This window comes from Pleuronectes platessa, chromosome 22 (assembly GCF_947347685.1).
Source record: "Pleuronectes platessa chromosome 22, fPlePla1.1, whole genome shotgun sequence".
NCBI lineage: Eukaryota > Metazoa > Chordata > Actinopteri > Pleuronectiformes > Pleuronectidae > Pleuronectes > Pleuronectes platessa.
The window spans coordinates 8367039-8393515 of NC_070647.1; the positions used below are offsets into that span (position 1 = coordinate 8367039).

General features: G+C 40.9%; 4 protein-coding genes across 5 annotated transcripts; 2 read left to right on the top strand and 2 right to left on the bottom strand.

Annotated features, from left to right (window-relative positions):
- Positions 1–9449: 9449 nt before the first annotated feature.
- On the bottom strand, positions 9450–13130 carry alg10 (ALG10 alpha-1,2-mannosyltransferase). The gene is made up of 3 exons (XM_053414782.1): positions 12791–13130; positions 12073–12270; positions 9450–11986 (listed from the first exon to the last, which is right to left on the bottom strand). The coding sequence occupies exons 1-3, from the start codon at positions 12953–12955 to the stop codon at positions 10925–10927; spliced, it is 1425 nt and encodes a 474-aa protein (XP_053270757.1). The 5' UTR covers positions 12956–13130; the 3' UTR covers positions 9450–10924.
- Positions 13131–13331: 201 nt separating this feature from the next.
- tprkb (Tp53rk binding protein) lies at positions 13332–15525 on the top strand. Its single transcript, XM_053415212.1, has 4 exons — positions 13332–13575; positions 13678–13800; positions 14641–14817; positions 15210–15525. Exons 1-4 carry the CDS (start codon positions 13435–13437, stop codon positions 15294–15296), a joined length of 528 nt encoding a protein of 175 aa, XP_053271187.1. The 5' UTR covers positions 13332–13434; the 3' UTR covers positions 15297–15525.
- A 76-nt stretch (positions 15526–15601) lies between these two features.
- On the bottom strand, positions 15602–21463 carry srr (serine racemase). Of its 2 annotated transcripts, XM_053415211.1 has the most exons (7): positions 21377–21463; positions 20709–20886; positions 20434–20615; positions 18496–18626; positions 17818–17966; positions 17631–17720; positions 15605–16472 (listed from the first exon to the last, which is right to left on the bottom strand). In XM_053415211.1, the coding sequence occupies exons 2-7, from the start codon at positions 20884–20886 to the stop codon at positions 16231–16233; spliced, it is 972 nt and encodes a 323-aa protein (XP_053271186.1). In that variant the 5' UTR covers positions 21377–21463; the 3' UTR covers positions 15605–16230. The 2 variants fall into 2 exon arrangements, with proteins under 2 accessions (XP_053271185.1, XP_053271186.1); XM_053415210.1 differs by lacking the exon at positions 21377–21463 and having other exon boundaries at positions 15602–16472; positions 20709–20907.
- A 27-nt stretch (positions 21464–21490) lies between these two features.
- Positions 21491–25106, top strand: trmu (tRNA 5-methylaminomethyl-2-thiouridylate methyltransferase). Its single transcript, XM_053415209.1, has 11 exons — positions 21491–21702; positions 21827–21992; positions 22393–22499; positions 22625–22747; positions 22851–23023; positions 23132–23185; positions 23332–23398; positions 23604–23704; positions 23909–24053; positions 24199–24281; positions 24445–25106. Exons 1-11 carry the CDS (start codon positions 21621–21623, stop codon positions 24592–24594), a joined length of 1251 nt encoding a protein of 416 aa, XP_053271184.1. The 5' UTR covers positions 21491–21620; the 3' UTR covers positions 24595–25106.
- The last annotated feature ends 1371 nt before the right edge of the window (positions 25107–26477 follow it).

The window sequence follows — 26477 nt, forward strand, 5'->3', positions numbered from 1 at the left end:
TGATACATTTATTTACTGTGATCTGCTCCATTGTTATGTTTTAAAACCAGAGTGGACAAGTGAAGTCATCAAAACACCAAAATATTTCCACTAGGGATGCACCGATATATCGGCCGAACATCGGTAGCGGCCGATATTCGCCTCGTTTACTGATATCGGCTTATCGGTAATAAACTTGACTTTCACCGATATCATTGGCCGATGTTCATATTTGTGGTAAAACCGCTGGGCACGTGCCGCGGCTGGGGGAGCAGTCGCTCCGTCGCCCTCCTCTCCGCGCCGCCGGAGGCTCAGTGTGCGGCACCGGGAGGTCCTCATCCGGTGGCACCTCACGGCGCCGGTGCGGAAGGCGGGCCGTTGGAGGGGACTGGGTAAGCGGTCAGCGGCGGCCACTCTGGACGCGTGTCGGGCCCTTCTCGCGGATCACCTCAGCTACGGCGACCGCTGGGCGAACCCTCCGGATGGCGCCTAGCAGCTGACTGAGAACTGGTGCGGACCAGGGGAATCCGACTGTTTAATTCAAACAAGCATCGCGAAGGGCCACGGTGGGTGTTGACACGATGTGATTTCTGCCCGACACTCAAAACAGGTAAAACTGAGGAGGGCTTGTTAAGTTATCTTGACTCACGCAGTGTAACTTGGTGTAAAAAGTATGAGTGTAGCGTCTGTTTAAGTACTTTATTCTCATGTGCACCGGCTCTATTCATCCGTCTCATGCACAGGTAACAAGGGAATTGACAACATACGTTATACACACAGAAGCCGTAACACATCTAATAAACGGGCAATACTGCTACCGTAAATCAATGAGAAGAGCGTTCTCTATAATGATACTTTAACAGGGCTGTTTTAGACAGGGTAAAAAGGTGCTGTTTTAAATTATCCTTGTGGTATTTTGACCAAAATATGTTACAGACATTTCATTAAGATCCCAAGGAACCATTTCAACTTGCGGTAAAATGGGCCTAATATGTCTCTGTTAAATAAAGTTTAGTTAAATCAGAGATTGTTTCATAAATCTGATTCAATTTGTGCTCATTAAAAGATAAGAGTGATGAATAGTGCTTTTTTAATAATGATTTAATTATTTTTCTGGCACAAAAGTGTGAATGAATAACAACAAAAAGAAAATAAACAAATATCGGTATCGGCTATCGGCCAGATTGTTATTTTAAATATCGGTATCGGCCAAGAATTTCCATATCGGTGCATCCCTAATTTCCACCTATCGATGTAAATATAGTTCTGCTCTTCATTACATGTCGAGTTTGTCCCTGTCAGGAACCTGTAGAAATGATATACTGTATAGTGATCTGATTAGTCAGTTGCTGACAGGTTTTGATTCATTATTCTGATCTGGAGCCAGTGATGTGTGTAGGGTAAGTAACCATGGCAATGTTCCGTCCGTTAGGAAGTGAGCCACTGTGGAAACTCTGAAAGGTTTAAGATTAAACCACAGGTTATAAAATCCAGTTTCATAATCCTCCCTGTGGTCTGTTCCTCCAGTCACAGAGATGCGTGTTTAACTTGAAAAAAGTGTGAGTCGTTTCGGCTGAAACTCTTCTGGAACAAAGACAACTGGATGAATACAGAATATATAAATAAATTGACATATTGTGGCCACCAGGTTGATCTTTAGCAGCTGGAATTACCTCAGGACCTCTGCTGCCCACGTTTACATTAGAAAAGTATCTGCTTCGTAGGCGGTGGTGCAAGAAGAATTCGATTCTGGTTCGATCCCGGCTCAGTCTTTCTTTGAGGAGTTTGCTATTCTCCCCAGGTTGCGCTGGGTTTTCTCTGGGGACTACAGCTTCCTCCCACATGCCAAAGACCTGCAGATTGGGGTCAGATTGCTTGTAGCCGTGAATGGTTGTGTGCTGGCCCTGTGCTGGGCTTTGACCTCTCCACCAGGAGGTATCCCGCCTTACATCAAATGTCAGCCGGCATTTGCTCCAACTTCCCCCGAGATAGGATAATGGATGGAGGGAGAATCTGCAAGAAAGACTGCAGACAAGCCAATTTTGGGGAACAAGGGAACTATGTATGTTTAGGTGTAGGTTTAATCTATCCTTTTTTTTGTCAAAACCTGGCATGATTTAAAATGGACCCTGATAAATTTATCATTCGTAAGGTTTAAAATACAGAGAGCAGACTCAGGAGAAGGATTCATCATACTGTATGCACCGGGGTGCTTTTTCCTTCTGCACGAGCGGGGGGAGCCGCAGGCACATGCACGCCTTAGGTCGCTATAAATAGCTTGATTTTCCCAGCATCCCTTGAGGCCAAGGGAGGAGATGGATGGATTGATTGAGGGGCAACGAGAGGGGGTGAGGGAAAGGTGCTAATATCACTGTCAATCAACATCTAATGCAGCGGCAGCAGCGAGAGTGAGCGAGAGAGAGAGAGGAAACGAGAGAGAGAGAGAGCAGGTCCTGATCCTGTGTACATAAAAACGACGGAGGAGTGCCGCTCATTAGCAGCGATAGAGGACAACATCAAGGCCCAGCATTCAGGCAAGATGCACCTGAGATAATGAACGTTATGGAGGAGCAATTGATTTATGAATTTACATTATTTGTGCATTAGTTCGAATATTAAATCTGAAAGAATGAAAGAATGTTGAAACTAAGAGAAGGTGGAGTACTCATCGGTCTCGTCACTCCATCCAGACTCTGAGGAAGCTAGAAACGATTCCTTTGCTCCTTAATTGTTTAAATACTTATTCACCAAATGATTATGTGGTAATTAGTCGGGTCGTGTGAGTTTCCTTTTTTTTTTGTCCTTTAATAAGACTTGATGTCTTAATGCTTGAGTAAGTCTAATGAACACTGGTCGCTGTCTGTCAACCAGGGTCGTAATTATGTTCGCTTGTCACTTCCTGACACAGCCTGTAGCTTAGCAACCTGCCACGGAGACAGGGCTAAAGTTGGATCTCATTTGAATAATTCCCAGAGACATACAAGAAAGAAAAGTTCAGACGGTTTCATGCCGCAGAGTTTGCATCCTCTAAACTTGAAGGCAGCATCTGGACATCTCCCAGAATCCTCTCTCACGCACCCTCACAGCGCCCCAAGTTCTGCAGACAGAATTTCGCAGAACGTGATATGGATGTGGGCGGGTTTCATAAATTACTGTGTGCTGTTAATAAATCAAAACATATGTTTTGGCCGCTCTGCCCACTGAACTCCCACCACTCTCATATTAATAGAACCTTTTTCTCCATGTGCTGTAATTGTTTTGATCAAGGTGCGAGGAGATGGCACGTTTTCAGGTTCATGTGCATTATATAAGTTTGAGAGTATACGTGTTATACAGTATTTTTCTTACAGCATATAATATCTAAATGGGATTTCTGTTTTTGTCAAAAGCAGGGATGCCAAACAGACTCATTTAATTTTCCTTGTACATTGTATCATTTTATTGAAATCTACATTATTTGATATTCATCACAGAGATATTTAGACTTTTAGTGCATGATATAGTGGAAAGCTGGAGCCTACATTTACCTAATGCATTGCATTAGTGTCCTACATTAGGCTATTGGCTATATGCATAGAAATTAGGTAACCATGAAGCAATATATGACCTAACAACTTGTGGAAGAGACAATTAGACCCCTGTCTTTTTTTTATTAGGGGATAAAATGACATTAAAGTCTAGTGTGTATGATTTCGTGCCATCTAGTGGTGTAGTTGCACATTGCAGCCAACTCTTTACCACTCACCCCTCCCTTTCTAAGCATGCGGGGAGAATCTATGGTTGGCTCCAGTTAACATCAACACATGAAAAGGCCGTCTTTGAGAAAATAATTACTAGACCTGTACTTTTTAGTTTGATTAATGTCCTATACACTAACATGGAGGAAGCGTGGCGTATGACCTATACTACAGCCAGCCACCAGATGGCGGTCAAAATAATTTGTGTTCATAATGAGCCATCATGTTTATGCTCATCATATTTAAACAGTCTATGGATTAGACTCTCCCTACTCCTCAAAACACCCATGACCCCACAAACTGTAACGTACATTATATCTATTATCTATTATTATATCTAATATAAATTTGCATTCACCTAGCTCCCCTCTTCTGCTCCTTAAAAACAAGATGAGTGTCAACATACGGCTCCCTCTGCACTCGCATCTGTTCCTCTATGTCCCCATGTTTACTCTGGAGGTGTGTGATCAAAGCACAAACTGCAATCGCAGCTTACTCTCAAATATAATTGATAATTTGTTTTGGAGTCATTATTACAGAGTGGGGGTAATTACGTTCTGATCAAATGGAGCGAAGCTTAATATCTGATGTTGAACAGCCACCGTCTGCATCATGGGGGTGAAACAGAAAAAAAGAGACCCCTAAGAGGGAGAGGAAGTTTTATTTCTGTTGATATGAAATAAATGAAGATAATTACTGACCCTGCTTCTTCTTCATTATAGTCCACACACAACAACACCAACAGAGTTTAAGTGAGATTAAACACCAACTAAGCCACTTACTTGACAAATGGCTTTTATTGTGCTTGATGGGTTTAATCAGTGGATGCCAAACACACACACACACAAACACACACACACACACAAACACACACACACACACACACACACTCTCTCTCTCTCTCTCTCTCTCACTCTCTCTGTAACCTGGCCTGATACATTATGCATCACAGCTAAACGCTTCTGTGTGGGTCCTAACTGTGTGTAAGCATGCGTGAGTGAGAGTGTTTTCCCTCCTCACCTACCGATGCATTATGCAGGGAGACAGGAGGCAGATGCATGGAGTGTTGGCAGCCTCATCGTCTTGTAAGAGTGTGTGTCTGTGTGTGTGTGTGTGAGTGAGTGAGAGAAAGAGAAGCTAAAAGGTGACTGGGGAAACAAGGGAGTTTCTGATATGTTATATGCATCGTTTGGTCTCCAGCCAGTGTGACTACTGTTGAGTTCCATGTGAATGTGAATACATTTATTGTGCGCTGAGATGTAGTGTATGTGTGGGTGTGTAGGAAGATGACTGATGTACAGTGACGGACCGAGAATGTCGTAAGACTTAAACAATCATCTGACATCACAGCTATGCACACATACACACACATTGTATGCTATATGTTGTTCTTCTTGAATTTCTAAATAAGATGGACGACATGACATTTTTTTAATATTGGTCTCATTGTCTCTTTTATAGGTTAAAATGGCCAAATAGGCTATTGCTACATAGTGGCCTCATTTTTATGCATATTTACCCATTTATATAATAAGAGTACATTTCGCTGCATGACACAATATTTACATACACTATCATTTGCAGTGAGTGAGTCAATCGTGATTAGCTGATGCTTAAATGGTTAAACCTTTTTTGTTCAACTCCAATCCACTGCTCTCACCGGAGAAATAACACGGTAAGGAAATAGCCCCAAGACGATCATGACTCATGACAAAAGAAAAACATTTATTCCGAGCTCCATCTCACAGGACCCTGACGCGCACCCGGCAGAGGAGGCAGAATGGAATATGAAAAGGTCTCTGTTGTAACCACCCACTGTAAGGGTGATAATAATTATCAGGAATGGCATGTATGCGCCTTCTGAAATAATGTCAGTGACAGTTGGAGGCAGCGTATTGCTTCTCCAGCCAGCAGCTCCAATAAACTGAGGGATTGCAAAGGACACTGCAGGGATATACTGAGTTATACAGAACTGCAATACACACACTCTGAGATATTGCGTACATGTCTCCATCTTAAACATGCATCTCATAACACATTGTCTGGAGGAAGGATTTATGTAATGATAGTGCTATATTTTTAAAGGAACTTGTTTATTGTGACACTTTGCCGGTGGAGCAGAAGGCAGTGATGGTAAATAGATTGTGTTTATACAGCTCAAGCACTTTTACAGCAGAATTCACGCACACACGCACACACACACACACACACACACACACACACACACACACACACACCAAGCACACACACCATTTTATACACTATGGCAATTTGGGGTTGAGTATCTTTGAAGTATCTAGGACTACATACTACCACCGACCCTCTAGCAAATGGATAAACCCGCTTTACCTCCTGGGCCACAGCTGCCCCAAGTACCTGATCATTAATGTTTAAATCTTTGAAGCCCTTTTACATATAACATCACATCCATCACACTCGTGGCTGTTTACCTGAAGTAGTTGCAAATGTTCAGTGTACAATGGCCCTGGTGCTATTTTTGTAAACCCTCTATCTTTTGCAATGTGTTTCATTTGTTTTCTACACTTGTATGATGTTGTCGGTCTGTCAAGTACTTTTAATAAGAGGGAGATCAGTCGTCACAAAATACCATGAAAGTTAACTGAGTTGTGACAGTGGGCAGAAGATTGTGAGTTGAATTTACTCTACTTGCCTCGCAAGTAATAACTTTTCCATAGGAAACAGCTCCGTGAATTTGAGTCATTCATTATAACTATGTAAATAACCAAGTGGTGGAAAACAAAGAAGTCTCAACCTGATTAAGCCAACACGCAAAGTAATATTTGATACGAGCACTGTGACAATCACACATAAAGAATAAAATGGAGAACTCGTAAGCCTAGAAATATCACATGTTAACCTGTTAAGGTGACAGGGTGGGGTCGTTGAAGAACAAAAGGAAAATCCTGGATCTGCCTCAAAATGTAATGGATCCTTCCTCTTGACCCATGTACCATTCGAGTTTCATGGAAATGTGTTTGGCTATAGATTTTGAGTAATCCTAGTGACAGAAACAGAAACAGGCAAACAGACGGTGGCCAAAGCAGACAGACAACTGCACAAAGAGAGAATATTAGTCAGACAGGCAAACAGTCAGGAACAGGAATCAGGCAGATGAGCAAACTGTGGTCTGGAGAGTTTGGCTGTGAGGACACTGGAGCGTCCGGCTGGTGGGACACTGAGCAGAGCGGTGGCTGGGTCTGAAATATTATAAATAATAAGTTAGTGACTGGCAGATTCACTGGTAGAAGTGGGAACCATGACAAGAAAACAGTTAATGTGCCTTTTTAAAACATGAACAGCAACTTCAACAAACGAGCCGTCTCATGTGTAACGAGATTTTCCCTGTTCTCTCATTCCGTCTATACATCCCTCCGGCTCCTTGTACCTCTCCACCTCCTCCTCCAGATGGCTTACCCTAATTATTTCTCTGCTCCTGCAACTTTTATATAGAGAGCAAATCTAAGAAACAAATGTGTCTCTGTGTCTTTCTGTGCTTTTCTGTCCTCACCTTTGGCTCCAGGAAACAAAAGGCTCTCTCTGGAGGCTCCTCTTCTAATTAATGGTTCAGAGCCTCCGACACTTACACAAGCTAAATGTGTGTGTGTGTGTGTGTGTGTGTGTGTGTGTGTGTGTAGGATGGGGATATGAAAAACAAAAAAGTGCTTTGCTCTAATGCAAAAATATTAGTGTGTGTGCATGTGAAAATATCAAATCTAATAACTAACCTAGTTTTATGTGAGCAAATTTTGAATACAAAAAATGTGTTTAAGCTGTAATTCCTGCTGCTGCACAACTTGTACAGACGAGTATCTCTGACAAACATATGCTCACAACAAATCCAAGCTACAACCAGTTAATCCATAAATCCGCTATAAACAACGTTTTGGACTCACAAGCCTGTTTCTTTGAGCTGCTAAAGAACAAAATAAACATTATTATTCCCACATCACTCTCCCACATTTGTTGCTACAGCCGTTTGGCTACACTTTGCATAAAGATTGGAATCAGGAGGGAAAAACCAATCTCGCTCTGCCTCAGGTTAAAACAATCCACCAACACCTGCAATTTGATTGTTAAATCTTGCAAAACACAAAGTCCACTAACGATAATTTGGCATTTTACAGATGTTTATGCACTGGATTTCTTTCTTTCCCACGACTGGCAACTTTCTCAAGTTTCAGCTGTTGCCTGACAACAGCTCAGAACCAGAGAAATAAAGATGAGAAAATGTAAAACATGAAGTGAAGCCAAAGCCTCTCAGTCATAAACCCTCCATGTCAGTGAATGAGACATTGACCAAGATAATATTGTTGTACACGTGAGATACATTTTTCTCAACGTCATTTTAGTTTGCTCCTATCACACTGATGATTGTTTATTAAGTCTGATGTAGATATGGCTCCAAATGCACCCATATGAGGAGTATTGTGGCTTTATTTCTAGATAGAGGGAGGAAGCCGAGACTTGTTGATTGATTGTTTTCCAGTCAAATTTATAATTATGTGTTTAATTATATATTATAACATGATTGTGATAATTATGATATGAATATAGCAGCTTCGGCTTTGCAGCCTCTCTCCATAAAGTGTAGAAACAACATAAAACGAGAGTCACTGACAGAAAGTGAACATTTCTGACCGTTAAAAGAACAAGTCCCTACTTGTGTTTCCAGTTTGATTTAGACGGGGGAATCTGTGCTTTTTCATCCCTCCAAATTGAGAGAGAGAGAGAGAGAGAGAGAGAGAGAGAGAGAGAGAGAGAGAGAGAGAGAGAGAGAGAGCTAAAATACTGTATTTACCAAGTCATTTCCCCTGTGAACACTCAAACTCTACAGACTGTAGGTCCTTCTGACTGTATAATCAACATTTGTATAATCATCCCAGTTTGATTTTATGAAAGTCTCTCCTGTGAGCCGGCCCCACGCTGCTTGATGTAATTAGAAACTGCGTGATATGGGTCAGATGGAGAGCAGCCATCGTGCCACTTGTTTGCCTCTTCCTCCCACATGTGCTTTTCACTTCCAACGTAATGAAGATCACTCCGAAGTACACGAGCAACAAAGCAAATCAATCCTTGTTATAATTATTATTATGATCACATACCGAGGATTCTTATTATGAGATCAGGCCGCCTGGGTCTAATCTTTGTCCGTCGTTTGTTTAGCGAGAGTTTGATTGGTTTTTCATCTTCAGGTTAAATGATACGTTCTCTTCAAAGGGAATATAAAAACTTTGTCTTATAGCACCATCTAGGGTCCAGGTTGGGCAGTAACGTGTGAGTCAGGGCTCAAAACAGGAGTCACATTTAAAAATCTTTGAACATGTGAATCGACTTCAAGCATATTTAAACAGCTGTGTGTGTGTTAGTGTGTGTGTGTGTGTGTGTGTGTGTGTGTGTGTGTGTGTGATCGTGTGTGCGTGTGTATTTCTATTACTTAGTTTACCTTTACTTTTATATTATTATTTCTGTGTTATCTTATTTTTGGGTTTAATCTTGTGTAAATGGAGGACAAGCTATGTAAGAATTTCCCATTTTTGCTGTACATATGAAAATCTATTCAATAGGCATAGCTACTCTCTATACCCAACTTTCCTGTCTAATATGAACTGTAAGACGCACGAGAATAATATGATGAAACAACACACTTTTAATTTGATTAAACACTCGATTCACATGTTTATGTACTATTTAAAAAAAAAATAAGAGTCTGTATTGGATGAGTCACTTTATTCAAATCTTAACATAAGATTGTATCAGCAGGGGAGCAGCAAACAGCTGTATGGAAAGGAAGTTTGGTACATAGGCAGAAAATAGGTAGACACAGACACAGCAACGAGACGCAGATACAGGTGAAACACACAGATGAGGAATTACACTGAATAAATCGGAGAAGTTAGTTAATTGGGCAGAAACACTACGAACTCGGGATGACATCATCTGTTGCAATTAAATCACAAAGCATAAAAAAAAAATAAAAAATTAAAAATCAAGACACAAACACTTAAATGAGCACGTTTCTGAAACACCTCTGCTGCGTCCCTATGGCTTGGCAAAGTACTAATCAAGTTACAAAACAAAGGATATTACATTTGTTGCATTTAGTCCATTAATAATAATAATATTAAAAATAGTAATAATAAAGTTGTCCGTCAATTATGTGTGTTCTTCCCTTCCAAAAAGCAAAAAATGTCATTCATTACAGCACACTGTATTTATTCTATATGGCTATGTCATTTTTGGTCTCTTTATTTTTCATATTTCATGTCAACAGTCATTGATTCATAGAGCTGCACAATATTTACAGTACAAAACTGCTCACCATAAGAAAAACACCTGCAAAAAACAAAATACGTTATATGTTTTCTACCCTGGAGAATAATCAACATTTAAACAACAAAGAGCTCAGGTTCAGTAGAAAATGAATACTTTGAATATTCTTGGTCTTGTTCATGTAACTTTGAACTGATTCACAGTGAACTGGCAGACTTTGTAGTAGGTTTGGAGTCTTTGTCAGTGAAAATACATTATAAGCCTAAAAACCTGGACATTTAACTCAGTGTTATGCGGTTTTTCAGTCATTACCTCCACCCAAGTCTGTTAAGCAAAAAATACTGAACCGATTTTATTGAGACTTGGGGGAAAAGTGGCATATGAGCCAAAGAGGAAGCCATTAACTTTTTGAACGGATTTAATTCAGGTGGTTGAACCAGGAATGCCATTTCACTTTCTTTAACATTGCAAGATATTTAACATATTTGTGAATGTCTCCAGAAATAACGCAGAAATCCTTATGAGAAAACGTCAGGCATTGTTAGGAGTCGGATATCTATTAGGGTACGTGTTCCAGTGCTGCTTAATTGAATTTAAGGGCCGTGGGCGTCAGTATTTGCTCTACTGAGTTCCACTCTACTTTTAATTTTAAATATCGCGATCCTAGATCTAGTACAAGCTGTAGCCAAGCGAATATTGTAGCTGAACTGTGTATGAAACACCAGTTGAACAGAAATGACATGAATATATGAGCCATTTTGGTCTGTCACTGAGATGTAACAGAGATTTTGCTTTGACTTTTGAGATGTCACATGTGTTGTGCTTCTCTGGGAAAATCCTTTGACGCCAATCGATGTTTGAGTCCAGCACCTCCTGATATCTGACACCAGAAGCACTACCTCACTCGCCTCTTGTCTTCACCACATGAATCTCTGCGTGGCTGGGCTGTCTGGCCAGTGGAAAGTCTTAGTGATGAAAATGTAAATCGTGGCAGCATTGACCACCGTGTAGAGGGCAAACTCCACTCCGAGTCTGGGAAGAGAAGGGAGGGGCATGTGCAGGCGATACATCAGGTAGGGGACAATGAAGTATCTAAACTCCAGCAGCTTCTGGGGCACCGTGGCCGCCAGGAGGCACGCCAGGAACGCCAAACTCCAGAAGAGCGAGCGCGACCTTAAGGAGTCCAGAAAATTCCACCCGGCGAACACGTACACAGGGACAAGGAGGAAGCGCACCAGCTCGTGACTCTGGTAAAGCTTCCTCCACACGTAGAAGGGGAAATGGCGGTTATCTGCCAAGAGGTACTTGTGGACGAAGGTGAACTTCCACACCAGGAGCAGTGAGACGCCGGTGATGAAGAGGAAGAGCAGATGCTGTTTTTTCAGGGACTGCAGGAACTGGAGGACGCGTTGGTGACAAAGTGAGACGGGGAGGGAGAAGAAGAGGGTGAAGGAGAGGAAGTAGAAGAGCTGAGGAAAATTGAGGCAAGCCTCGTGGCTCGTCCTGTCACCCACCACGATCCCATCATTCAGCACCCCAAACACCACGAAACCAAGGCCGACCACTGCATATGGCCACGCCACCAGCAGCACTGACTTCATGTTACTGGGTGACGTTAGGAACTCCAGTGTGAATAGTATTATTTTCTTTGCCCCGCTTAATGTCAGAGGAACTTGGGATGGCGGAGACTTCTCATCCCTTTTTTTCGATTGCTCCACCCGCCAGGCTTCATCCATTTTGGCAGCCACCAGCGTGCCTGCGCAGAACGCCACCCAGATGATGTTGGTCTGGCGGAAGAGTACGGAGCACACACCCAGGAGCGCAGAGGCCTTGTGGCAACCGTAGAGAGTCATTAGGTAGGTGAAGAGGATGAAGAAAGTAGATCCGGCATCGGTGTAGTAGAGGAAGTTGAAGAAGTAGAGCACAGGGAAGGTTGAGAGAGACAACGCTGACAGGATGCGGCGTGAGGTTGTTCGTGTCTGGAAGAGAAGAAACAGATCAGGAAAACAAGAAAATGACAAAAGTCAGGCATGTCAAATTCGTAGTGCTCTGGGTCTGATCTGACCTTCTCCTTGAGGTGCAGTTTGCAGATGAGCAGGTAGAGCAGGTAAAGGATGCCACAGTTGAAGAGCAGGTTGACGAAGCGCAGCATCGCCGTGGAACATACTACCGCGCCTGTCAGGTCAGCCAGCCACACCACGGGCTTGATGACTCCCACGGTGATGAGGTACAGGCCTGGGAGGGTGGTGATCATCGGGTCCCACTGCATCAGGATCAGAAACATGTTAATGGGGCGCTCCATCCATTTCAAACATGAACATTAAAAACTTAATAAACTCATTTTCAGCCATTTAAAGGAAGTACATGTTGCACGTTCCTATTATATTTGTTTGAACTCTTCTTCAGGTGTGACCTTCAAACTAAATCATAAAAGAAGTTCTCTGTCATTCATTCTCTGTACCTACTTGATTTTCAGAGCAAGGCCATACAAAAATGATAAAAAGCATCACTTCCATACAAGGTCAAAAGCAATCGGTTGCAAAATGTTTTACTCTGCTGTTCTCTACTGGATGGGAAGGATTGTGCTTTTGTGTGAACTACATCATGTTTTTAAAATACGATTCATAAATCTATCCCACATTTATACTGCTTCACTCTCAGTCACATACACACTGACACCATCATCAAATGTATGTAGGACAGGGAGATTAAGTCCCTGCACCACGATTAACGACAGGATTATAAACAATGGCGGACTGGCCTCGGAGAAAAACCCGCTTTACCTCATTGAATCTGCCCTGACAGTATTTCTGAGCCTGCGGGACGTGGAACACCTCGTCCATGTAGGGCAGCCTCTGCTCCCGGGTCACTGCGGAGAACAGCAGGCAGGAGATTAGGAAGTTGCTGCTGCACAGTGCAGTGAAGATGTAGCCTTCAAATTTCTCCATGTTTGACGGCTTAACAGTGAATGATGTCCAGAAGTTAAATGTGATGATGCGTTAGACGCATAACGACGACCCCGCGTGTTAAAATCCCCGCACAGCCACTGATCGTAGGGGAACAGCTCAAAGTCACTGTTGTTGTTTGTTATAAACGGAAGAGATCTATGTCAGCTGGACGGTACGTTTCTGAAACACGCTCGGTACGAAACTCATCTTAAATCGTTAGTTCCTAGGCTGCGCGACGTTGTTTATCGCCATTATTAAATTGTTAATTGACAAGTAAATTCATCTATGTGATAAATACATTTTTAAAACGTAATTGTAGACAACATTTTTTAATTTTGTGGGGATTTCCCCTCTACTTTGCTAAACTTCCGGTGAAGCGGCGTCACCGTGTTTTGGTTCCCGCAGTGCGTAGACCTCATGTGAACATCTGTTCCCTTCTTGTCGGGATTCTCCTACATTTCCTCTCGAATCTTTTCAACATGCATCACACACACGAGCTGGAGCTTTTCCCCGATCGCACAGTGACTCAGGTCCTTTTTAAGGAGGTGAAAAACGCCGCAGAGCTCAGAAAGAGTGCAGTGGACGGTCAAATAAACGCAGCTCTGATCAACCCCACGATGGTAGAACAATTTTTAGCGAAGATTTCATAAAACGCTGACGAGTCACATGTCAAATTTTTGTGTGCATATTTACTACAATCTTCTGTCTTTTCTCATCTACAGCTGGTGCATCCTCTCCAGGTGCTGGTCGCTGCCAACAAAGCTGTTCACCTGCAGAACACTGGGAAAATGAAGACAAGGAGTCTGAACTCAGAGATAATCTTCAACATGTCACCGACTAATAAAGTCAGTACACTCCTGTCGTGATGCCTGTGCATTACCCACACACACTTAGTCTCAGTCTCTGTCTCCTCTTTTCCACGGTATTGTTCATTCATTTTCGTGATTGTTTTCAGGAGTATTTTCAGGACTTTGGACCCTTATGAGGGTCCAAACATGAGCATATTATTTAGTTGCACACAACACACACAGGTTGACTACAAACATTTTGTGGCGTCTCTCTTTAGTTGTTTTGTCTTTGTGGTCCTTCTTTAACTTTGTGACGTTTTGTTTTGTGATAACTTTTCAATAATCTGATTTTTAGTCATTAAAGTGACTTAGAGATCTTGAAATACAGTGTAGTAGTAGGTCTTGAATATGCTTCTGTATATCTGGATTTTGTTGACATGAATTTAACACTACTTCTCTTCAAATAAGTTACGTTTCTGTGTTAGAAAACTCTTTTGGTAGCATGCATGTTTATATCCATGTGCTATGGTTTTCCTCACCGATACAGGTATCTTCGCATTTAATAGAACTACGAACAAGACAAGGAATACCCACTTTCTCTGCCTGTAGTTTGAGAGATAACGTAGGGAGAAACCTCTGGGACTCTGATAGTCCATCATATCTGTTCATACTGACCATAAACCTGCAGAAACAATCTTTGACTTTTTAAACTTGTGTTGTTTCTCTTTTTGGCCATTTCATGTCTCTCTTAAGTTTTTTTTAAATTTATTTCTTTTTAGTCATTTTGCGTCTCATCAAAGTTTTCAAGTGCAGTCAGGCAATGATAAGTCAGGTTAACCCAGGTCTGTGCCCCGTAGTCTCATTCACTGTGTATTTTTCCTTCCTTTCATAAAACAGATCTCCGAGGCCTTTAAGAGGTTTGGGATCTCAGATGGCGATGACTCTGTGATGGTGGTCATGGTTCATGACAAAAACGAGTCGCAGCTTGTGGAGGACATCGCGACCAAGGTGGACGGACGACAGGTTCCAGTGGAAGAGCTTTCCTCATTGTCGGACTCTGCAAGCATCAGAAAGGTTCAACTTCAATCCTTAAAATTATGTGACTCATTCAACAGCATATTGACTAATACGTGCTTCTGTGTGAGTTTGACTGGACAATTACTTTTGTCAAATATACATAATGTTTATGTATGTTATATATATATATATATATATATACTACATATTGAATAAGCTGAATATACAGATTTATTTCTCTGCATATTTGATTACTAACTGTTAATTACATGGACATTATTGATTGAAAATTATAAGTTACGTAGCAGATTTGATTACAAAATGGGTTTTCCTCTCCTCTCCACTCCATCCCTGTATTTGTGGACCTGGATGTTTGCTCTCTTGAAGTTACTGGGTTGATTTCAGAAGCATTAAAAAAATTCTATTCCCTTTTTCTGTCTCCATACCAGTTGTATAAAGTTTGTCCTCAGGAGGAGACGTGTGGGACTCTACTTGATGCGGTCATCTGCAGAATGGCCACCAAGGACGTCATGTAGCTACAACAAGAAATAAGAGCAGGACACAACTTTTCTTACTGAACACTTGTTGCATTTTTTCATATAAGCAAAGTTAAGATGGGTTTTTCTTGATACTGTTATTTCACTTCATTGTCCCAAGCCTGCAAACACTGTCCTTCTTGTTTTCATTGCAAACTGAACTGTATATCAGCTGTGGAAAATTATTTCTCCCAGCTGAGCTGAATATATCTTATTTTCCCTAAATCTTTTCATGAACTTTTCTTGATTTCTTTTTATTTGATCATTGCTAACATCATAGTTAGACACTAAGACATATGGAAAAAAGTTGAGGATTTGCTGCCCATTATTTAGCATCACTAGTTACTACATCAAATTTAAATGCTTCTTGTTAATCTGACACTTTCCAGGGATTTTACTAAAAGGGACATTTGTAAAAGCTGCTCTCATACCAGCAGGGGTAACAATCAAAGTGGTTTGGGCCAAATATTAGCTTAGTCCTGGATGCAGCTTTTGGCAGATGTGTATTTGCTACAGCTTTGTTCTTCTGAATCACCTTGATAGATTTAAAGAACTCTAACAATTTAAAAGTTAAAATATCAGCGCATCACGGCCGTGGGTGTTTATTTTCATATGCTAAAAGTTTGCTCTCTTCAAACCTTGATTTTCAATCTCAGCTTTTCTGAGGACAAACACATTTACATAGTCAAAATAAAATGACATGAGATTGTTTATTAAAATAGACTATATTTCCATACATTTCAGAAAACTAACCTTCCATTGAAATTAAATGTGAATTGATTTACTTGAAAAGTGCCACTTTAAATGCAAACGAAGAGATGCAGCATAAACTCAGTTTATCATTCGATTAGTCCTTGATTTTCTTCTCAGCAGCAAAACATTGGCTCAAACTAGTCAGGATCAGTCACATGATGAGGAGCTGACAGACATCTTGTCAGTCTGGGAAGTTCGCGAGCTCGTCCTTTCCGATGTTCCCTCCGCTGAGGATGCACACAACGTTCTTCCCCTCCAGGTCAGGGATCTTGTTGTTAACGATGGCAGCGAAGGCAGCCGAGCCAGACGGCTCCACCACCAGTCCTGACCTGTAGAGGGTGGTCACCGCCGCCTGTAGCTCCTCATCGCTCACCAGGACTATCGCCTCCACGAAGCGCTGGCACAACTCGTATGGAAGCCTGCCTTGAGCCAGAGTTCAGGATCAGTGACATTCATTCAACAGAAAAGTCTGTTTTTCAATCACCAAGAACAAAATTCTACTTTTTTATATTGACTTATTTTTTGGCAGAATATTATGATAAGACAATTTGTTCTTGGGCCTTTCCCAAATAATGAATATTACAAAACTTTGGTGCTACAGTAATATTTCTGGTACAAAAGCACATTACAGTAAAAGTATTTCAGACCGTGACCACACCTACATGCCAAAAAGATGTGAGTCAGTAATAGGTATATATGACTGGTATATGAGCTGACCAGTAAAAATCAGCTGATATGAGACTTTCAAAGATGATCAGCATTTCTGTAAATTTTCCCTCTTTTTTATTGATAGTTGTATTTATAATTACAGCTTTCTAACTATTTTATGGTTAAAGTGTAAAATATCAAGCCTCACTTACATTTCTTTGTAAGAAGGGGTTGATAATGACATCTTAGCAATCAAAGACATGTTTTTAAATACATATAGAGTGGATATATAGGTACTAGAAATGCTTTACTCTGTAATATCAGCATTAGCATCAGCCCCTAAAAATCCTTGAAGTTCTTATATATAATCAAAACAAAGTCTTTGAAATTTGGAATCATACCCAGGGGCGTGGCTAGAAATGTGGGGCCCTGTGAAAGAATATTTTCTCACAGTTTTACAGATTGCTGACCCTGATACATCACCTCGATGAAAGAAAAACCTTTTTCAGATCCGGCTTTGTTTAGCAATGGACTTCTACTGGAACACAGGCAAGTTAGTGCATTGAAAGATTGTAATGTTGATTCTCTAAAGTTTTATTATCATAAAAAAGTTTATTTCTTCCACTCTTTGTTATTGTCTCTCCTTTCTGACGACCATTTTACCATTTCTATCACAAAATAAGAACTGATTGATTTGTATAGCCCATGTTCACAAATGACAATTTGTCTCATAGGGCTTAACAAGGTGCGACATTCTCTGTTCTTAACCCTCGACTAGAGTAAAGAAAAACTACCATCAAACCTTTTAACAGGGGAAGAAAACTGTAGAAACCTCAAGGTGAGTCACATGAGGAGCAACCCATGTTTGTAGCAGAGCAAAGCAACATAATAATATTTGCAACCTTCATGACCGAAAGGTTGAGTTATTCTTACCTGCAAAAGGTGGTGCAAGACCTGAGGCGATGCTCTTGGTGTCCATCCCCACTGGTTTCTTCTCAATGAAGCTTTTGTACATGGTGCAGGCTGAATTTAAACACAAACACAAAATTAATGTTAAGGAACTGGGTGACTGCTGATGTCACAGATGATTCTTTGAACACGACTGTAAGGGAGTTTTTACCTCCTTCTGGTTCCACGCCGTAGATCCTGGTCTTTTCACAGCCTGACAGTTTGATGGCAGCAGCTACACCGGCCAGCAGCCCCCCACCACCGCAACACACCACCACCACATCTGGCTCACAGACCACCTCAAGCACCTCCATACCCAGACTACACACACACAAAAAAACCACACACAAGAACAGAGAATAGATTCAAATGTACACAATAAGCTCACAATCTGAATCCCCAAAACATGTGCACATCTATTTCTCATTCAGTGGTGTAATTGCTGTAGGGACAAATGATTTGCTGTACCTTGATGTTTACATTTTTCTGCTTCGGAATTCTGCAAATTGACCAACTACTCTCTGAATTTGAGCTGGAGAGAATGATTAGGATCATTGAGGATCTGCTTCGCCTTTCATGTGCTCCAGTTTGGCGTGATCTTGTGGTTGCATATTTCCAATGGTGCAGAGTAGGAAGGACAGAACGCACTGCAGTACAGCTTTGTAGTACAGCGGTAGGATGTGACGGTCTGCTCTAAAATGATTCAGTTTCCTTAGAAAGAACATCCTCTGTTCTAGTCTTTTAGACTTTGCTCCCTGCACATTCGTTACATTTTTAGCGATTGTCAGACCAGCTCAATAATTCACCCTCGATCCTGGTGGAATGATTGTATGAAGTACAATGAGTATACCTGGCATGTCCCGCTATCAGATCCAGGTCATCATATGAGTGCAGGAATGTCATGTTGTCCTCCTGAATGCAGCGGTTAACCACGTTCATCAGACTGGAGGTGGGAACTCGCTCAACCTCGACCCCAAAGCTCTGAGGACGAGAACAAATGAGTTCAAACATATCTGAAGGAATGCTTCAGAAAATAATCACAATCTCACAATCTAATTGGTATTCATATTGCCACAACTTATTTTGTGGAAACACTTCTGTAGTTAGAGAGAACCATACAGTTTTCTCTAGGAAGTGTTTTAAATTGAGGTCTCATAAGTAAAATGTAAGCAGGGTGGAATTGTAATGTCTTGTAGGGGAGAGCGGGGTAATGTGGGACAGAGGGTAATGCGAGAAACCCCCTGTATCTAGGCAACGGAACAAATTTGTGGTCATTTGACCATTATGTTTTCAAGCCCCTCCCATTCCCCCCTTGCAATGAAGGAGAAGTTGGTGCTGGTGCTGTGGAAAGTATGTTTTTTCACAAAAATGTGTTTTTTGCATGTAAAAGTAAATTTTCTTGCTTTGAACTTAATCAACTGTTGTGTCAAAACAAATTGAATCAGGTAGAAAAACTTATATCATACATGTTGGTGAACCTCCAACATATAAAACCATGTGATTGATGCTAGCTGAAGATTAGCCTGAATTGCTAAAAGATGTTGTTTTTCTAAAATGGTGGCTTCGGGGTAAAGTGGGACAAATGTTGTGGGGTAAAGTGGGACACTGTCTCACTTTACCCCACCATGAACCACAAGTTAAGTTTAGTCTTAAACATATTTTAGTGTTATACTACATTATGTATGTTTTATTTTTAATGTCATAAACATTGTAGAAAAGCCATCATGCCAAGAAAATATACACCAGGAAGACAACCTGGGGCCAAACACCCCTCACAGAGATGGAGAGTGCAGCCACTGAGGTCATGCAAGGAAAGAAGTCCTTAAGAAAAGCTGGAAGGGATACAAATATTGATAAGACAACCCTCAAAAGATTCATAAAGAAAAAAGAGAAAGGGGAAGTAAAATCAGTAGCCTGGGGTGCAGTAGCTTAGGTAAAGAGAATATTCACAGATGAGATGGAGGAGGAGCTTGCCAAACACTTGAAACAACTAGCTGACCAGTTCCATGTCCTTGCTTCAGTTAAGTGCTGTGAACTGGCATTTGAATACGCAGAGAAAAACAATATCCCTGTCCCTGCCAATTGGACAGAGAAACAATGCAAGAGATCACATGAATCATAATAATAATAAATGTGCTTAATTGACCAATCCCCATGATTCTGTTACTAGTCCGATATTAGTGGTTGTCAATCTAGCTGTCAGGATTTTAACTATTACAACATGTGTTGTTATGGTAGTTTAAAAGTGGTAAAAGTAAGTGTCCCACTTTACCCCGTAGCCGCGGTAAAGTGGGACACAAGACCACTTTTCTTAAAACAATCATATTTTCACTGCCCTTTGTCCTGAAGACATTCTGATCATTTCCATTGCTAGGAGACATCCTGAATTAATGGGAAATGTGTAAATTTGACTGATATATCATTTTAGCTCGCCTAGAGGGGAGCAAATGTAAAAAATGTCCCACATTACCCCGCTCTCCCCTATTGGTTCCATTTGATACGTATTATTTCCCACTGTAACCTTAGCATTTGAATATAAAATGAAACATTGCTTCTTTAAATTATTTCAAATATAATTTTTGAGGGTTTAAGGGAGAAATCGAGCACATGCTGATAAAACATATAAAATAAGGTAAATATCTTAGTCCCTTTCTTGACCTATTACATCTTGTGATTTATATTTAGATACGTCTAAAAGTAGAATTAATATGTGATTCTTCAGGTTTAACCTCTGATGTCAAATCCTGCTTCTGTCTGTCTGTCTGTCAGTCAGCAGATGACCTCTGACCTGTATGAGGATGGATCTGGAAACTGGGGCAGTTTCGGGCATCACCACCATACCCCTCGACCCATAGTGTTTTGAAGCGTATGCAAACGATTTCCCATAGTTCCCTGCAGACATGGTGACAAAATGACCGCCCTCTGGTCTCCTGGCAAACTGATTGGCCACCCCTCTGATCTTAAAGGACCCTGTCAATAAAAAAACATGCGGACACTAGTGTCATTACATCAGCTCAGAACTGCAAGAAAACATTTATGAGTGAGAGTCCGAGTGTTTCCCACCGGTTCTCTGCATGTTTTCCAGTTTGATGTGAATGTTGCAGTTGACGTCGAGAGGCAGGGTGGTCTGGCACCAGGGGATCATGGGAGTGTTGATGACATCCAGGGGACTGAGACGCACCGTCTCCCTGGCGTCTCTCAGCAAATCCAAGGTGACAGCATCTGCCGACACCTCAGCCATCTGTGTCAGAAACACAAACATCAGGAATACCATTGTATTGTTTGGGCACCATTTTATTCATCAATCATTATTATTATTATTTATTATTATTATTATTGTTATTTTTATCATTGTTGTTAATTTTGTATTAGCTTTCCCAAGCCCCAATAAGCCATGTTATTATTTGTAGTATATTAATGGGTTATAACATCATAATAGTCATTGTATTTTATTTATTATTTATCTATTATTCATATATTATCGTAAGAATGTCATGTAACCCGGAAACTCTCAATGATCCCCTGCACAAAATAGCTATAATAATATTAGTTAAAATCTATAAAATTTGTCTGAAGGATTTTGGTTAGTTAAAAGTAGTCAGATGAACAGTTCAACACATTCCTGAGCACTTTAACATTTATTAAGAGGAAAAAACAAAGTCCGTTATATAACAAAGCGTTTGATCATAGAAAAAGTCGTTGAATTGACGTGTTTAGTGTTTTTTGCCTACCTTATCCTTTCCTTGGACTTTTCTTCTTCTCTGAAAAACAAGTGAGAGCTCCGCGTTGTTTACGGTGTTACAACATCTGCGGCCCCGGTCACCGCTACGGTTCCGGTTTGAGTGGTGTTTCCAGACGGAGGTTATAATCAAACGGACCCTAAACATGGCGGCTTCTGTGTGTCAATGGTATAAATTGTGTAAACTTTCCTCAGCTGCAACAACAGTGTGTTAATGAAGATTTTACTTTGAAAACATGGGTTTAGTTAGGCATGTCGTGTGCGCCATGTCAGGCGGCGTCGACAGCTCGGTCACTGCTTTGTTACTGAAAAGAAGAGGTGAGAAAAAACAACAACACAGAGAGAAATAACAAGCTAATGTCAAATATTATTAAGTAAAACATAAAAAATCAAAGACTTTCAGATGTGGATGTATTTTCTGACTGCTGCCTCTCATGTGAAGGCTTCAGTGTGACAGGGGTTTATATGAAGAACTGGGACCCTGTGGATGAGAGTGGAGTGTGTACCACAGAGAAGGACTGTGAGGACGCCTACAGAGTGTGTCACACTCTGGACATCCCCTTCCACCAGGTGTCCTATGTCAAAGAGTACTGGCATGAAGTTTTCAGGTATTTTCCATTATTCTGCTCCAATCGATTAAGATGTAAAGGTGAAATATGTCTCAACAGCCGCGGAAAACAGGAAAGTCTTCAGCATTGATTTTAAATATAAAATTTGCAGCTGGCCTGCAATTCTCCTGGAGACTTCAGAGACTCATTTTTGCTCCCGAGTGAAGATTGTGATTTTAAAATCTCTTTAATGACAAACACTTGATAAATAGCAAAACATTCTACAAAACTTAGGTCAATCAGTGTAAATTATATTGTGATGATTATTCATATTGTTTTATTGCACAGCCCTAATTTGCCAAAGCTGTAATATTGAGTCACCCTTTATTATTATTATTATTATTATTATTGTTGTTGTTATGGTTTTATACATGTCACATCTGTCCTGTTCCATTTGCAGTTATCTGTTGAAAGAGTATGAGAAGGGCAGGACACCAAACCCAGACATAATTTGCAACAAGCACATCAAATTCAACCATTTCCACAAGTATGCAATCAACACTCTGGGTATGTTGTCGTCGCAAAGATCATACACTGATTCTCTGTTGTTTAACATTAGTTTGACTTATTTATTTTATTAAATTGATTTCCTACCAATCAGAGTCAAATACTTTTAATTTCTATGGATTAAGGTGCGGATGCCATGGCAACAGGCCACTATGCCAGAACGTCACAGGAAGATGAAGATGTCTTCCAGCAGACGCACATAGCTCCGTCCACCACGCTCTTCAGAGATCGATTTGAGATCAGAAATCGTAAGTGGCTCCTGATCATAGCTAAAACTTAGCAGTGATAGTTTTCTGGCTTTAAGGCCAGATCCTCCAACTGACGGTTTGTGTTCTGTCTGTCTTGCATCAGCGGCGAGGTTGTACAAAGGAGCAGATCTCCTCAAAGACCAAACCTTCTTCCTCAGTCAGATCTCCCAGGATGCCTTGCGACAAACCATGTTCCCGCTCGCTGGACTCACCAAAGAGTTTGTCAAAAAGATTGCTGCTGAAGCAGGGTTTCACCACGTTCTGAAGAAGAAAGAGGTACACAACCAACAAATGATGTAATTAATCATCAGAAAAGCATACGGGGGAAATGTGTTAGAAACACATTGTATTCTAAATATATCTGAATGTGTTTCTTTTTGTCAGAGCATGGGCATTTGCTTCATCGGGGAGAGAAACTTTGAAAACTTTATTTTGGAGGTGAGAAAATTCCTCGATTTGTTCCACATCACAATTTACCTGGGGTTTTTCTTCAGTGTTTCCTTTGCTTTGGACCAGAGCCTCTGTTTGTTAGTCAATTGTTTGAAGCCATCATTTCTTAACATACATGTAAACTTTGTTTTCAGTATCTAGAGCCGAAACCAGGAAACTTTGTCTCCATTGAAGATGGGAAAGTATTGGGAACACACAAAGGTTTGTAGTTCAGAGACTCTCAAGTTGTGAACATCTCTGATAAATTCAAGACGTGTGTATGTCTGGCTTTTACTATCTTATGTTAGGCCAATTAAAACAAACCAAAAATCCCTGTTTTCTGTTTATATATTTTCCACTGTGTTCTCATGTTTAGTCTTCATCCTGTCCTGACTTGGTGTTTTCCCGACTGTTTGTGTCCACACAGGCTGGTTCACTCTGACTCTGGGCCAGAGGGCGAGGATAGGGGGTCAGAGAGACGCTATGTTTGTGGTGGATAAAGACATTACAACAGGAGAGGTGTTTGTGGTGAGATTGGGGAAATATATTACTGTCCCTCTGTTGTAGCCTCCATTTAGACCAGACTAGATCTACAGATCTAGATTTGGAGTGATTAGTTGCTTTTGTCACTGCTGATTTCTTCATTGATTTTCAAACACAACATGCATTTTAGTGATTGTTGTTTTCTCTCCCTGCACATTTATCTAATCCTGAGTACGTTGTGTTGTTCAGGCTCCGACGACAAATCACCCAGCTCTTTTCCGTGACACTGTACGGACAGACCGCTTCCACTGGCTCACAGTGGACCCGCCCCCTGAACTTGTCAAGACCAAGATGATGGATTGTCACTTCCGCTTCATCCACCAGATGCCGCTCAGTGAGTGTTGTGTTGTCAGCGTCTGTTCACAGTGGTGCGGAGTAACAAAGTACATTAACTCAAGTATTGTATTCAAGAACATATCTGAACATTTTTTAGTTGAATATTTTCTTGTTCTGTGAATTAATACTTCTATATCTTCCAGTTCCCTGCACGGTGACTCTAAACATGAACGGCTCTGTCTGGATCTCACTCTCCCAGCCAATCAGAGCTCTGACTACTGGACAGGTAACTACTCCCACACCAGTTACAGAATACAGTGTAATCGCTCACGGCGATGCTGTTACACCAGTTACAATAACAAAATATATTTTTTTTAAAACATACATTTCCTTTGTTGTATAGGTGCAAATTATTTTCGTTTTTCCCTGTGTTTGACTTTCTTCACCAGTTTGCTGTGCTCTACAAAGGGGACGAGTGTCTGGGCAGTGGGAAGATCACCCAGCTGGGGCCCAGTGAATACACACTCCAGCAGGGCCGAGAAAGGTTAATGGCAGCGGCGCGGCAAAGGGAGGAGCTGACGCCACAACCGCCCAGCTGAGAAGACCTCATAGGTCCAGATGTTGTCTGTGCGACACATTAGGTAGAGCAACACTGTTCATGAAAACAGGCCTTAAATGTCCCCCTGGTGGCCAAACCTAGGTGGCTGTGAACAGTTGACTGGGTTGTTTAATACTCATATTTGACATCTCAGCAGTGTTGAAGACAAAGGAACCAAATAGTTGCTTTCTGTGTCTGCTCACTGCTCAGATATATCTTCCACATTCAAGGTTTTTATTAAACTTGGGCTAAAATAAGATGTGTTTTACAAAAAGAGCTGAATCACGCTCAACCTTTTGCAGAATTTTTCATATTTTATTCTTGTTGTTGATTAAAAACCGTCCACAAACTCAAGCTGCTATTTGGAGCTTTTTTAGCTCTTCGTGATTCTGGTGGGATTAGATGTCAGCCAGCCAAGCGACGTGTGGATTTACAGATGTTGTACATGACGATGACACAGTCTGGTGGAATCAGACTAATCTGTAAATTAAAACAACTGTAATATTCTTCAGATTCAAACCTCCCTCTCTTCTTTCTCACTGTCACTCATGTTCACTCTGCCTCTGAGCCGACTGCAAACCTCCACAGCATTTTTTTAAATATGTGTCATGAAACTTAAAGCTACATGCAGACATATTATCTGATGTTGTAGTAACCGGTGACTCTGCGTAGTTCTTTGATTCACTGTCACAAAATGAGACTTGAATTGTAGTTTTTCAACTACAATTAAGGAATTCACTTCTTAAGCACTAAAGTTAGAACAATGTACTGCGAAGTGTCTTAACCCTTTTTTGCGTTGTTTCCTCTTATGTGAAACTCTGTAAATTATGGTAGGCGAATAACAGATGTGTGCAGCTGACAAATCTGCAGAAATGATGGGATGCATCATCTCAACATGGAGCGGAACCTCAAATAAATGTGTCCAACCTCTTGTTGATATGAAGAAATTGAGTGAGGGAGGCTGAACCCAGTGATTAGTACAGTGTTTCAGGTAAAGTGCTCAGTGAGTGTCTGTCCTCTGCTTATTTATTACTTAGACGTGTATCCGCAAGGGGGCGCTATTATACAAGGTTATTCTCCAGGGTGAACCTGTCATTCTCTAATATGCATGGATTTGCATAACAACATGTTGCATATTTTCATTAAACAAATAACAGTCACGTCAAAGCAACCTTTGACTTTATTGTATAATCTTTTTTCCCGGAAAGAGATCTCTCTTTTTTAAACTTTCTCTGTTTAGCATAACACTTTTTTTGTGTTTGTGGAAAAAAGTAATGGGGCTCAAACGACCCTCATAACCCTATGAAATACAAGTTTTTCTTTAGTTTTTCTCTATTTAAAGAAGCAAAAACAGACTGCTGTAATATCAAAAATAATCTTACAACAAATTTCCAACACAGAAATAGTAAATGTGAATCTCACACTTTCCACTATAACTGTTTAAGCTCAAGGAGAAGAAGCCATGTTGATTTTCTGAGCTACAACTTTTCCCTGTTACTGTGTGATAATGATGATGATGAGATCCCCCCATTACAACACATAACAGAAGAAATAACACATTCATAATTCAGTTTATAAAATTGTATCAGTCCTATGATTTACTGAAAATAGTTATGTTTTGAAGGTGTGACAGTTGTGATTCATGGGGCTGAAAATAAGTTTACAATTTTCTAAAGTTTTGGACTTGTTAAACTACTTGTATGTCTTATTTTAAAGTATTTTTAATAAAGAGTTTGGGAGGCATTAGAATGTTTTCCCCTCCAACTCCCAGCCCATTTTAATAACAATGCACTTGTGCGCGTTGAGCCACTTCCCTAAATCTGCATGAGAAAAAGAATAAAGAAGCAAGCCCCCCCCCCCACCACCCCTCCCTTGAAAGCGTCC